The 14,476-nt window shown below is 42.3% G+C and overlaps 1 protein-coding gene across 1 annotated transcript in view; it reads right to left on the bottom strand.

The window, feature by feature from the left end:
• Window positions 1-1,311: 1,311 nt before the first annotated feature.
• LOC130071834 (thrombospondin-1-like) overlaps window positions 1,312-14,476 on the bottom strand; it is a 13,299-nt gene continuing 134 nt past the window's right edge. The window contains exons 1-22 of the mRNA XM_056236729.1: window positions 14,456-14,476; window positions 13,504-14,066; window positions 12,805-12,880; window positions 12,169-12,261; window positions 11,978-12,087; window positions 11,706-11,831; window positions 8,164-8,260; window positions 7,616-7,792; window positions 7,000-7,176; window positions 6,736-6,909; window positions 5,774-5,901; window positions 5,543-5,695; window positions 5,230-5,448; window positions 5,045-5,152; window positions 4,529-4,688; window positions 4,320-4,438; window positions 3,701-3,935; window positions 3,386-3,613; window positions 2,708-2,979; window positions 2,527-2,624; window positions 2,293-2,432; window positions 1,312-1,416 (exon numbers count right to left, since the gene is read on the bottom strand). The exon at window positions 14,456-14,476 is cut by the window's right edge and continues 134 nt beyond it. Coding sequence (XP_056092704.1) covers window positions 1,409-1,416; window positions 2,293-2,432; window positions 2,527-2,624; window positions 2,708-2,979; window positions 3,386-3,613; window positions 3,701-3,935; window positions 4,320-4,438; window positions 4,529-4,688; window positions 5,045-5,152; window positions 5,230-5,448; window positions 5,543-5,695; window positions 5,774-5,901; window positions 6,736-6,909; window positions 7,000-7,176; window positions 7,616-7,792; window positions 8,164-8,260; window positions 11,706-11,831; window positions 11,978-12,087; window positions 12,169-12,261; window positions 12,805-12,880; window positions 13,504-14,066; window positions 14,456-14,476 — 3,482 coding nt within the window. The 3' untranslated portion in view covers window positions 1,312-1,408. The remainder of the gene's footprint in view (window positions 1,417-2,292; window positions 2,433-2,526; window positions 2,625-2,707; window positions 2,980-3,385; window positions 3,614-3,700; window positions 3,936-4,319; window positions 4,439-4,528; window positions 4,689-5,044; window positions 5,153-5,229; window positions 5,449-5,542; window positions 5,696-5,773; window positions 5,902-6,735; window positions 6,910-6,999; window positions 7,177-7,615; window positions 7,793-8,163; window positions 8,261-11,705; window positions 11,832-11,977; window positions 12,088-12,168; window positions 12,262-12,804; window positions 12,881-13,503; window positions 14,067-14,455) is intronic.

Below are 14,476 nucleotides of genomic sequence, written 5' to 3'. Positions count from 1 at the left end.
AGCCTTTATTGTACCAGTAACCATAAACCAAACCACAGCCACAGACCCTAGAATTAAAATCCACTGGATTTCTAGGTAAACATTGAGATTTATAGTGTAAAATCAGGCCTTCTGACTGTAATTAAGCTGAACACGTCATAGAAATATGTAATTTTAGCTGATTCTGGAGTTTAAAGTTACTGTGAAAGCCCTTATTGTCATTTTTACTCAAAAGTTTTTATTGCGATTTTACAAAATTATAAGAATTTAACAACATTATTGAATAAAACCGGTAACAATACTGACATTGAAGCATCCATAAAAACAAAGAAAATCCTCATCAGTGTGCAAACAGTTTATACAAATTCTTCCAATGTCAGGTTACAGTTCATTATAAATTATTTAAATAGCATATATCTACACATTAAAATAGAAAAAAAGAAACATTACCAATAACTTACTTTAAAAAAGACATCAATTAGGCACAAACTATTTATATTAACAACTTTACTGGGGCATCTCGTCTAAAATAAAAAAAATGTTGTATTATTTACAGAAGAAATGTTTCACTACCTACAGTAGCTCTAAAACAACACAGAACTGACTTATAAATGGCACTAATATCATTTGTAATTTTTGTTGAGTTCAATTCTAGAACAGTGAGGTAATATTGGTGTTTACATGAATTGAGCTCCTCCTGGCCTGAAGGAGGCGCTCTCAACGCTCCAGTTGTTCTGTGTGTGTTTCAGTAATAAGTGGCTCTGAGACGACGTCTCCTCTCAACACTATAAATAAACCACAGAAGTGCGCCTCTGTGATCTCTCAACTTCCTTTTTCATTTATGCTTGTTTAGAACCAGAAAAACTCTGAAGCTCATCTGTGTATTAATCTAAGACATGAACTTTGAACACAAAGATCCTTCTAGCCCTGAGAAAGCCTCCACTCTATAAACAGTGAAATTAAGACTCTGTGGTTCTGATTGAAAGCAGAAGGGGGCGTTTATGGAAAAGCAAGCCTGAATCATCGAGTCCTGAAGATCTGGATGTCTCAATGACAAAGATCACGAAGTCTGTCGATCCTGTGCATCAACGGTTCCTCCTGTGGGATCTCGAAGCCAGCAGAATCAACCCAGGAGAAGCTTTTCCTTCAGTTCATAAGCGACTCGTTTCTGCCGTGATCGTAGTCCACAGCAGATCTGAGGTGACGTTACAGAAGAGCTTCCCTTTACCCACCAAATGACAAGAAACAAGAAACTGACTGAGAATCCCATTGAGATTGGAGGAGATCGATGAGATGAAAAGTGATGCTGGATCTGGATTGACAGTTTTTGTCCTCCTGGATCCCACCACAGAAGAGAGTTATAACACATTTAAACCGACAGAAAACAGAAGATAGCGGGCCGTCCTTCGGGAAAACAACGACGGGGTCGTTATACATCTGCAAGAGAGTGGAAAAACACTCATGAGCTTTGCTAGAACAACATTAAGAGCAATATTATTCTTTAAAGGTGACATATTATGCCTCTTTTCACAAGATGTATTATAACTCTATGGCGTCCCCAGAATGTGTGTGTGAAATATCAGCTCAAAATACCAGATCATTTATTTTATCTTGTCAAATTTGCCCCTTTTTGGGTGTGAGCAAAAACTTGTGTGTGTCCCTTTAAATGCAAATGAGCTTTAGCTCCGCCTCCGTTCAGAAGAGGGCAGGGCTTCAGAGACTCCGGCAATAACAACACAGGCCGATCTCACTGATCCAGAGTCAGGAGTAACAGCAGCGAGTGCAGCCTTACGGAGAGACTCAGGGAGAGCTTCACTTTTACACGTTTCTGAATGTTAGCGGAGACATTTCTGTAGTTGTTGTGGAGTTACACTGATCATCTCCTCATCATGTTGAACTCTTCCACAAGTGTCCACAGTTCCTGAGGTGTTTATAAGACAGCGGTGACATGTTCTGGTCAATAGTGTTCAGTGTCGTCTGTGCTCGACCACAGAACAGTTTCAGGCTTTGCTGGATCTTCTCCAGTGCGTTAGAACTGGTCTCTGTTGGCGCTCGCCGAACCCAATGTCGCTGGTGTGTGTGAACGTGCAGATTAAGGGACGGTAATATTATAATAAGATCCTCTTCATACGTCAAGAGGAGTGAAATCAGATCGGCTTATTTTTTGTCATGCTCTCAGAGAAAGTTACAAAGTCACTGGGTTTCACTAGTTTTCACGTTTGGTAGATGCACAGGACCCGATTATAGCACTTAAACACGTAAAAAGTCAGATTTTCATGATAATTCCCCTTTAAAACCATCTAAATGAGTTACCTCTGCATTCGTATTTGAGGTCTGAGAAGTAAACCATCTCTTGAGAGAAGACGAAGAGGCCAAGTCTTCCTCCAGCGTATGTCATGTCATGAATGCTTCCTGAATCAGCCATGACTCTCTTGCCCTCATACATAATAACTCTGGAAAGAAACAAAAGAAGAGGAGTGAGTAAAGCTGCTTTAGCTGTTGGTTAGTAACCAAGACCAATCTTGATATAAGTGAATCCACACTTACCTGATGTGTCCGGTTTTGGGTCTGTGGATCAGGTGCCATCTGTAGGCAGTGTAATCCTTCCAGCCAATGTTCTTGGGGTCGTGCCAAAGGGTGCGCACCTGCAAACGGTCCGAAATAAGATGAGCGGACATTTAAAAAAAAACAAAATCACTTGGACATTCAGCTTGAGACTGATACATACTTGTCCTTCGGTGTCTCCAGTGTGCCACAAAGCGTTCCTGAGATGTTCGCCCGGTCCCGTAGTGGAGTTCACAACTTTAATAGACAGTCCAGAGTAACCCTGGGCTTTGGTGGGCGTATGAGACCAGTAGGTCTGAGTGATCTGCTTCCACATCACCACATAGAAACGCGAGCTGGATTGGTAGCCAAACACAAAGCCGACATAGTCGTCGTCACGGTCCGTGTTGATGAAGAACGTGCCGCTGAAGTCCACGGCGTTGAACTCATCATAACCTGAGGAACAAGAAGAAGAACATTAAAGGATTAGTTCAGAATTACAATCTCCTGATGATTTACTCCACGTCTTCCAAGATGTTCATGTGTTTCTTTCTTCAGTGGAAAAGAAATGAAGGTTTTTGAGGAAAACACTCCAGGGTTTCTCCATATAGTGACTCCAACGGGTCGAAGGTCCAGATGTGAGTTTCAGTGCAGCTTCAAAGTCTCGACACGATCCAGCCGAGGAATAAGAGTCTTATCTAGACAAACCAGCGTTCATCGAAGAAAGAAAGACATGAACATCTTGGATGACGTCTGGGAGAGTAAATTATCAGGAAATTTTACTTATGAAGCGAACTCCTCCTTTAACCCATTGATGTAGAAGAACACGTTCATCGAGAGCCAGTGTCTCTCAACCACTTACCGACAGCAATGCCGGGATCACAGTTGACGGTCTGCAGGAGCTCTTTGCCCTGGTGACGGACGACCCAGTTGGGGTCAATTTGGGAAGTTCCAGTGGGATCAAGGGGAACCATCTGGAATCTGCGGAAATCTGTTTCACTGATGGCAAAGTTCTCCGGGCAAACATCAAAAATATCTGGCACGTTATCTTGGTCAAAGTCGTCCTTGCAAACGTCACCTCGGCCATCGCCTGGACAGGAGAAAAGACGGTTATTCTTGCACGAATTTGGATTTTACAGAAAATGAACTTAAATCCACGCCAGTGTGTTGGACTCACCGTCCGAATCCAGCTGATCTGGGTTGAAGGCGAGTCTGCAGTTGTCTTTGTCGTCAGGGACGCCGTCATTGTCATCGTCATGATCGCAGGCGTCTCCTTTGCCGTCCTTGTCGTGGTCGGCCTGGTTGGCGTTGGGGATGTAGGGGCAGTTGTCAAGGTTGTTCTGATGTCCATCCTCATCGATGTCTTGGTTGCTGTCACACTTGTCTCCAACGTTGTCAGAGTCCGAGTCAATCTGTGACATCACATCGATTAATGTCAAGTCAAGTCACATTTATTAATACAGCGCTTTTTACAACACAGAGTCTTAGAGCAGCTTTACAGAGATAACAGGAAAATAATGCAATAAAGTTTGTTTCCGGAAGAGAATAGCGTCACAGTCCAGCTTAAGTCAGTTCAGTGATGCTTCATTGTTGTTGTAAAAGTCATCGTCCAGCTCAGTTCAGTTCTCATATAATGCTGTCAATGCAGGAGAGCAATAATATTGTTGAATATTAAATTAAATGTCCCCAACTAGTCAAGCCAAAAGCCAATGGCAACAAAGGAGAAAATGCAAGCCTTCATCATCTGCTGTTCATGGTTTCACACTCGGGTCTTAAAGCATGTTGAAGCAACTCACCTGGTCAGGGTTGTGCTCCAGCGGGCAGTTGTCACAGTGGTCACCGACTCCATCCCGGTCGGTGTCTCTCTGGTCAGTGTTGTACACATATGGACAGTTGTCCTTCTCGTTCAGAATGCCTGGAGAAATCAATTCCAGTGTCACACCAATGATTCCTTACAGTGGTTCGTGAGTGCCAGGTTATGACAGATTCATGACGTGTGACTCACCATCTCCGTCGATGTCTATGGCACACGCATCACCCTCGCCATTGTTGTCGGTGTCGGTCTGTTCTGGATTACTGTCGTACGGGCAGTTATCGCATCGGTCGCCAACTTGATCTTGGTCCTGGTCGTACTGTCTTGGGTTGAAGATGAACGGGCAATTGTCCTGGTTCAAAACAATAAGATCCAGCCAAGTCAGAGACGAAAACAGAAAGATAGAAAAACATCTGGATCCGTTCTCTACCTCCCCGCCAATTTTATAAATACATCCGCAAAGCACTAAAATGCATGTCTTAAGTGATATGCCATGGACGGGACACAGCTGTCAAATTGTTTGGCTGAATTATGGATGTTAAACCAAGGGATCCAGCGAGGCTGGACGGAAGCCAGCACAAAACGCTTTGTTTATTTGCTACTGGCAAAGTTTCTTTCTCTCTTTTGTTCACTCTGTTCTTTCTTTTCTAGTCAGTAACATGCTATCTCTAAATGCTTTTGCAGAAGAAGAGTGTGTTTACGACTTACCCCGTCATCAGGGATCCCATCATTGTCATCATCACTGTCACAAGCATCTCCAGTTCCATCTTTGTCATAGTCTTCTTGCCCAGAGTTGGGAAGGTCAGGACAGTTGTCCTAAAATAGGAGATGTTTTGATGAAGATTTTATAACCTTGTTGTATAACGGGATATGGTAAGGAAATGGCCTCGTACCTTCTTGCAGTGGTAGGTGGCGTTTTCCACACAGAGGAGGTCCGTGTTTGGCCAGCCGTCCAGGTCTGGGTCTTCTCCGCAGATGTAACCGTTCCCAGCATAGCCTGGTTTACATTCGCAGCGGTACATGATGTCGGAGAAGATTCCCAGGTAGATGCAGTTGGCATTCTTATTACAGTCATGGCTGCTGTCCTCACATGGGTTTCTAGGTGTGCAGACCTGTAAGAAAGTCGAGTTTATGGAGGTTAGCACTTCATGAAACAAATAAGAACGGTCCCTTCCCATTGTTGACATTGTTCTAGACTGCTCTAACCTGTTTATTGGCAATGGCTTGCTCTGTTCCCCGGCCGAAGGGCTGTTGTCCGGAGTAGCGTGGTGGGCAGGGCAGGCAGTTGTAGCCCGGTTCTGTGTTCTCACACTGATGGACTCCATTGAGCACAAAACAGGCATCGGGAACTTCTTTGCACTGCAGATACCAAAGACTATTTAGAAACACCAGTATCTCCATTTAGAAGCGTCCAACTCATTAGCATGACGGTCTCACCTCATCGATGTCTTGACAGTGGACTCCATCCCCAGTGTATCCCACCGGACACTCGCCGCACTTCCAGGAGCCGTCGGGGAAGCTAGTGCATTTGGCGCTGGCGAAGCACGGGTTGGAGAGACATCCATCTGTTCATGAAAGTATGGAAGTCTGTTATTTTTGTGCTACAAGAATCTTTAGCTCGATCCTTAAAGGTGACATAGTATACCTCTTTTCACAAGATGTAATATAAATCTATGGCGTCCCCAGAATGTGTCTGTGAAATTTCAGCTCAAAATACCAGATCATTTATTATATCTTGTCAAATTTGCCCCTTTTTGGGTGAAGAAAAACGTGCCGTTTTTGTGTGCGTCTCTTTAAATGCAAATGAGCTGCCGTTTCCCGCCCCCATTCAGAAGAGGGCGGAGCCTTTTCACGAGCTTCGGATACTCTGGCAATAACAAAACAGGCCAATCTCACTCATCCAGAATCTCAGAAACAACTCATTGATTCACCTCATCGACTTGCATGTACCATCACGTTAAACTTTTACACAAGTGTCCACAGTTCCTGAGGTGTTTATAAGACAGCGGTGACATGTTCTGGTCAATAGTGTTCAGTGCTCGTCTGTGCTCGACCACAGAACAGTTTCAGGCTTTGCTGGATCTTCTCCAGTGCATTAGAACTGGTCTCTGTTGGCACTCGCCGAACCCAATGTCGCAGGTGTGTGTAAACGTGCAGATTAAGGGACGGTAATATTATAATAAGATCCCCTTCCTACGTCAGAAGGGGAACGCAAAAATCGAATCGGTTTACCTTTTTGAAATTCTTGCAGAGAAAGGCTTACCAAAATAAAGTTACTGGGTTGCGCTTTCCACGTTTTCTGGGTTGGTAGATGCACAGAGGACCCGATTATAGCACTTAAACACGGAAAAAGTCAGATTTTTATGATATGTCCCCTTTAACAATGAAGAATGTCTCACCAACAGGACACGACTGAGAGTTGCACAACCGGCTTCCTTTGGAGTCACCCAGGCATTCTTTTCCACCGTGTTTGGGAGCGGGGCTGTTGCACAAACGGTGTCTGCGCTGAAGTCCTCCACCACACGTGACGGAGCAAGAGTCCCATGGAGACCAGGGTCCCCAACCTCCATTCACTGAGACACAGAGAAATTGGGGATTTCAGTCAATTGGGATTTCAGGTTCAATGCTGTAAATACTCCAGCAGTCATAAGGCAGACACTCACCTGGGCACGACGGCTTCTGGCATGGTTCGGTCTGGCGACCATCTCCCTCGCAGTCTTTGCCCCCCATCTGAGGCGTTGGGGAGTTGCACAGCCGGATGCGAGTGATGACACCCTCGCCACACGTCACGGAGCAAGAAGACCAGGGAGACCAGTGGCTCCAGCCCCCATTCTGCTTGACTGCATGAAAACAGCAATAAGCGTTAAACATATGCATGTAACCGGTCCTAATTGACCCGTTCCGAGTTTATTTTTCTTACAGGATTAACAATTATATGCTTTTGAAACCTGAAATGTCCCCAAACACTCAGTAAGTCAGTGTGTCTGAATCATGACCGAATATAACAAAAGGTGAAATGAAACTAGACTGATAAACTTTGAGTAACAAAGTGAAGTAAATCAAGAAATTTCTTCTACCTAGTAACAGAAGGGTTTGCTGGATTATACATATGAAGAACCAATCAATGCGTTGATTAGGATACGACCCAGCCTAAACTCAAGTCAGGTGCGTAGGGGAAAAATCTACCACAACGCACAGCTCTTACTGGCTTACGTTACATGCATGATAGTCTGAATATGATCAGTGACGGATGCCAGGTCAGCGTATCGTTCAACTCACATCGTTTGTCGCATTCTTGCGTGTAACAGTCTCTCGTCTGGACGGACGTGCCATCACAGTTGCTGTTGATTCGGTCACAAGAGCGTCCACGCTGCTGAATGCCTCTTCCACAGGTCACCGAACAATGGGTCCATTCGGACCAGGGCGACCAGCCATCTTCTGCACCCGCATCACTCGCTGGAGGAAGAGAATCAGAGAACAGGGACACCAAATGAGTTCAACGAGCCCCAAACACTGTTGTGTGCAAATGAACGGCCAAACCACATTAAGAGTTCCTGTTAGAGCGGTGTCGTGTTAGCGGCCGCTAAGTTAATCACTAATGATCTTTGCAATGGAAGTGAATCAATCAAAACTAAATTTATCTGGACAATAACTTTATTCTAGAGCTGCTGTAAAGCCTAAACACTCTCTGTTACTGTAATCTCCTGTTATCACTGTAAAGCTGCTGTGAAACTCTAGATTGTTAAAAGCACTATATAAATCAAGGTGACTTGACTTCAAAGATCAGATGAACATAATGAATGTTGAGATTTCACAGCTGGACTCACGTGTTCCACAGCGCGGGCAACATTCGCCATCCGGGACCGTGGCGTTGGCGCAGGGCATGAGCGGGCAGGAGATTTCACGACACACAGTGGCCGAGTTCTGTGAAATATTTGAAGCAAGTTTAATGGGACGATCCCAACAGCTGCACATAATGGATGAGAAATAAACGACTCTCTGCTGGCTTTCGGTTTGCCAATAAAGAGTGACCCCTGGAAAATCTTGTGGTGATATAAACTCTGAGCGGGCAGCAGGGGAACACATCTGACCGGACTTACAAAGTGTTTTTATGTGGCCAACATGAGGGTGGAGATTGAGAATACAGAGTGAGTCAGCGGCCACAACCGCACACACACTAACACACACACACACACACACACACACACACAATGGTCTCACCGGAAACCAGAGTCAGCGGGTATCACTCACCAATTAAAACATTCCTGAATCTCTGCCATTTAGATGCATGTGAAACACAGAACAGATCGAGAGAGCAAGACTTCCAGCACCTGTTTCCATTCTCCCAACACTTTCCACCACGGCTTTTGACTTAGTTAACCGTCCTTGGTCAAATCTGGTCTGCCCACATAAAGGAGTAGTTCACTTTCAAATGAAAATTACCTCATGATTTACTCTCCCTCAAGCCATCCTAGGTGTGTATGACTTTCTTCTTTCAGACGAATACAATCAGAGTTATATTAAAAAATATCCTGGCTCTTCCAAGCTTTATAATGGCAGTGAATTGCTGTTTCTGTTTTGAAGTGCATCTATCCATCATAAAAGTGCATCTATCCATCATAAAAGTGCATCTATCCATCATAAAAGTGCATCTGTCCATAATAAAAGTGCATCTATCCATCATAAAAGTGCATCTGTCCATCATAAAAGTGCATCTGTCCATCATAAAAGTGCATCTGTCCATCATAAAAGTGCATCTATCCATCATAAAAGTGCATCTGTCCATCATAAAAGTGCATCTGTCCATCATAAAAGTGCATCTGTCCATCATAAAAGTGCATCTGTCCATCATAAAAGTGCATCTGTCCATCATAAAAGTGCATCTATCCATCATAAAAGTGCATCTGTCCATCATAAAAGTGCATCTATCCAAAAGTGCATCTGTCCATCATAAAAGTGCATCTATTCATCATAAAAGTGCATCTGTCCATCATAAAAGTGGATCTATCCATCATAAAAGTGCATGTATCCATCATAAAAGTGCATCTGTCCATCATAAAAGTGCATCTATCCATCATAAAAGTGCATCTGTCCATCATAAAAGTGCATCTGTCCATCATAAAAGTGCATCTGTCCATCATAAAAGTGCATCTATCCATCATAAAAGTGCATCTGTCCATCATAAAAGTGCATCTGTCCATCATAAAAGTGCATCTGTCCATCATAAAAGTGCATCTGTCCATCATAAAAGTGCATCTGTCCATCATAAAAGTGCATCTATCCATCATAAAAGTGCATCTGTCCATCATAAAAGTGCATCTATCCAAAAGTGCATCTGTCCATCATAAAAGTGCATCTGTCCATCATAAAAGTGCATCTATCCATCATAAAAGTGAATCTATCCATCATAAAAGTGCATCTGTCCATCATAAAAGTGCATCTATCCATGATAAAAGTGCATCTGTCCATCATAAAAGTGCATCTATCCATCATAAAAGTGCATCTGTCCATCATAAAAGTGCATCTGTCCATCATAAAAGTGCATCTATCCATCATAAAAGTGAATCTATCCATCATAAAAGTGCATCTGTCCATCATAAAAGTGCATCTATCCATGATAAAAGTGCATCTGTCCATCATAAAAGTGCATCTATCCATCATAAAGTGCATCTATCCATCATAAAAGTGCATCTGTCCATCATAAAAGTGCATCTATCCAAAAGTGCATCTATCCATCATAAAAGTTCATCCATCCATCATAAAAGTGCATCTATCCATCATAAAAGTGCATCTGTCCATCATAAAAGTGCATCTGTCCATCATAAAAGTGCATCTATCATAAAAGTGCATCTGTCCATCATAAAAGTGCATCTATCCATCATAAAAGTGCATCTGTCCATCATAAAAGTGCATCTGTCCATCATAAAAGTGCATCTATCCATCATAAAAGTGAATCTATCCATCATAAAAGTGCATCTGTCCATCATAAAAGTGCATCTATCATAAAAGTGCATCTGTCCATCATAAAAGTGCATCTATCCATCATAAAAGTGCATCTGTCCATCATAAAAGTGCATCTGTCCATCATAAAAGTGCATCTATCCATCATAAAAGTGAATCTATCCATCATAAAAGTGCATCTGTCCATCATAAAAGTGCATCTGTCCATCATAAAAGTGCATCTGTCCATCATAAAAGTGCATCTATCCATCATAAAAGTGCATCTGTCCATCATAAAAGTGCATCTATCCAAAAGTGCATCTGTCCATCATAAAAGTGCATCTGTCCATCATAAAAGTGCATCTATCCATCATAAAAGTGAATCTATCCATCATAAAAGTGCATCTGTCCATCATAAAAGTGCATCTATCCATGATAAAAGTGCATCTGTCCATCATAAAAGTGCATCTATCCATCATAAAAGTGCATCTGTCCATCATAAAAGTGCATCTGTCCATCATAAAAGTGCATCTATCCATCATAAAAGTGAATCTATCCATCATAAAAGTGCATCTGTCCATCATAAAAGTGCATCTATCCATGATAAAAGTGCATCTGTCCATCATAAAAGTGCATCTATCCATCATAAAGTGCATCTATCCATCATAAAAGTGCATCTGTCCATCATAAAAGTGCATCTATCCAAAAGTGCATCTATCCATCATAAAAGTTCATCCATCCATCATAAAAGTGCATCTATCCATCATAAAAGTGCATCTGTCCATCATAAAAGTGCATCTGTCCATCATAAAAGTGCATCTATCATAAAAGTGCATCTGTCCATCATAAAAGTGCATCTATCCATCATAAAAGTGCATCTGTCCATCATAAAAGTGCATCTGTCCATCATAAAAGTGCATCTATCCATCATAAAAGTGAATCTATCCATCATAAAAGTGCATCTGTCCATCATAAAAGTGCATCTATCCAAAAGTGCATCTATCCATCATAAAAGTTCATCTGTCCATCATAAAAGTTCATCTGTCCATCATAAAAGTGCATCTATCCATCATAAAAGTGCATCTATCCATCATAAAAGTGCATCTATCCATCATAAAAGTGCATCTATCCATCATAAAAGTGCATCTATCCATCATAAAAGTGCATCTTCACTGCCATTAAAAGCTTGGAAGAGCCAGGATATTTTTTAATATAACTCTGATTGTATTCGTCTGAAAGAAGAATGTACACACCTAGTGCATGATTTACTCATTTGAGGGTTAGTAAATCATGGGATAATTTTCATTTTTGGGTGAACTATCCTTTTAACCGTCCTTGCTCAAATCTGGTCTGCCCAGTAAACCAGGACTAACCAGTATAAAGAGATGAAGAAGTGAAAAGCACAGTTGAAGAGTGAGAAGACCTGTACCTGACATGTGCAGTGTGTGCAGCTGTCCACCGTCCACTCGCTTTTGTCTCCGTACACAATGCCGTTGTGCAGACAAACGCCTTTGTGGATTTGAATCTGGTTCATTATTAAGTTGTTGTCTGCTGTCTGAATGGCAGGAAAGAGCACAGAGAAACTGCCATTAGAAAGGACTCATTTCAAAGTGACTTGAGGATGACTTGTATCTGGCATTACAAGAGAAACAGGGTGGAGAGACTCGTGTGTAAACGCCGACAGCTGGTTTTGATCCTCACCACTTGGCGGAGCTCGTTCGACAACTGCTTCACCACCACACCGAGTCCCTTGAGCTCCGTGAACATGCTGGTCAGATCGTCGCAGGAGAAGCCGCAGATGTCCTGCAGGTCTGAAGGGGAAAGGATTCTGACGTTAAAGCCATGAGTCCATGCCGAAACATCACATCACAAACGCATGAGGATCATCTGACCTTTAGACTTGTGTCCCGTGTAGTCGGTGCGGATGGCCGCGCTCGATCCGTTCACCGAGTTCTCAAAGCTCATGACATCTGTGATGAAGGTAGCTGTCAAAATAGGAATTGAGTTGAGCTTTAATACAATATTCATATTTTTATTTTAGTGCTGGGCAACGATTAATTGCATCCAAAATAAAAGTTTGTTTACATAATATATGTGTATGTGTGTAATTATTTTGTACACACATGCATGTATATAATTAAGAAAATTTTGATACTTATATAATATAAATTATGCATGCATATGTATAGACACATGCAATTATGTATGTGTGTACATATGTGTGTATTTATGTATACTATATAATTATACACAGTACAAACACACATATATTATGTAATCACAAGCTTTTATTTTGGATGCGATTAATAATTGCCTATTTTTATTCATTTAAATGTAGGCATTTATTACATTTTATAAGTTCTTGATTTCCCTGGGAATCGAACCCATGACCTACTATCGCCATATTTGAACTATAGGAAAGTCAAATTTGACATTTTTCCAATATTTAATCAAATAAACAGTGTTTTTATAGCACTTATCAATCTCATTTGATATCATTCACAAAGTTGAGCCAAGTAAAGACTTACAGCTCCCGCATCCTCTATTGCGTAAAATCGCGTCCAGCGTCGTTCCGAAAACAAACCGCACATTCTGGAGAACTCCCTGAGGAAATGGGATAAAGGTCAAAAAGTAGTAACACTTTATTTCGATGGTCCACTTTAGACATTAAATAACTTTGCAACTACATGTCAAACTCTCATTAAGAGTAGACTATGCTTAATATTTGCTAACTCTTAATTTTGATGGTGAAAGACTATAAGTAGCTTGGGAACTACAAGTCAACTTATTCTACTCGAACCCTAACACCTAACAGTCTACTAACAGTCTACTACTAGCCTACTACTACTTATAATAATACATTTTATTTGTAATGCGCCTTCCTCAAACTCTAAGCGCTACCGCATGTACAGAACAAAATACTCTATATGAGAGTATTACTCTATAAATACTAATACTCTAATGAGAGTTAGTTGACACGTAGTTACTAATAGTTAGTAGAATGTCTAAAGTGGACTATCGAAACAAAGTGGAACCGAGAAAAACCCTCCAACAGTTATTACACGAAACATTCAGAAAGCGACTGTAAAACAAAACCATTTGCTTTCGCGCGTCTTTACGCGTCTCCAAACTCCTCATTAGAGGAAGAAAATACGCATTAGATGGAAATATAATAACTTAACAATAACCATGCGGCTCTGATGGATCAAAACCCAAGCGTTTCTCACCATGAAGCGGTCTGATTTGGCGGCGCCTTTCGCGATCCTCAGGCTGGCGATGTCCGCGCTCTCCTGGCTCAGAATCTGCTGGATCGGAACATCGAGTTCTTGCGTGTTGATTTCCTCGCAACCCACATAAACCTGAGCCCGGTCCTCCTGCACGAACACCGTGATGTTCCTCCAGTGCCCGTTCGCAACACTCACGTCCTCGATGGAAACCACATGCTGTCCGCTCGCGGTCCGGTACACCAGATCCACCGTGTCGGCTTTCCCGTTGGATATGATCTCAAACACGGACCCGGTTCCGTCGGTCCTCTCCACGGAGACCAGGCTTCCCCGTGTGCGCTTGGCTTGCTTGAGGTTCGCGGTGAAGATGAAGCCTCTCTCGCTCTGGATGGAGTAGATCAGGTCCCGGAAGGAGAGCTCGGGCACGGAGGGGATCAGGTTTGGGTTCAGGATCTTGTACGCGGGACTGTTTGGATCGGGTCCCTTCACTAAACTCACCCCGTGATGCTTCTTATGCAGATTAGAGAGCTCGAACAGGTCGAACACGGAATCATCGTCCGGCATTTCTGCGGATTCGGAGACACGTGAGCGCGCACGCATATAAAACAAGTCAGTCACATTTATTAATATAGCGCTCTGAGTGTTTCAGAGCAGCTTTACAGAGATAACAGGAAAATAATGCAACAAAGTTTGTGTCTAGAAGAGAATAGCGTCACAGTCCAGCTTAAGTAAGTTCAGTGATGGCTCATTTTTGTTGTAAAAAAGTTATTAATTTAGTTCATTTATATATATAGCGGCTCTGGAGAAACCGTGATGTCATCGTCCAGCTCAGTTCTCATATAATGCTGTCAATACAGGAGATCAATAATATTGTTGAATATTAAGTATTGGTGGTCTATATGACACACATGGTCATAACACACACCACAGAAGCGAATAAAGAGTGTGTTCTCACCTGCATGTCTGCTCTCGGAAC

Source organism: Rhinichthys klamathensis, unplaced genomic scaffold (genome assembly GCF_029890125.1).
Source record: "Rhinichthys klamathensis goyatoka isolate OS25496 unplaced genomic scaffold, OSU_Roscu_1.1 h1tg000462l_1, whole genome shotgun sequence".
NCBI classification, from domain to species: domain Eukaryota; kingdom Metazoa; phylum Chordata; class Actinopteri; order Cypriniformes; family Leuciscidae; genus Rhinichthys; species Rhinichthys klamathensis.
This window is presented reverse-complemented; position numbering and strand designations above follow the sequence as displayed.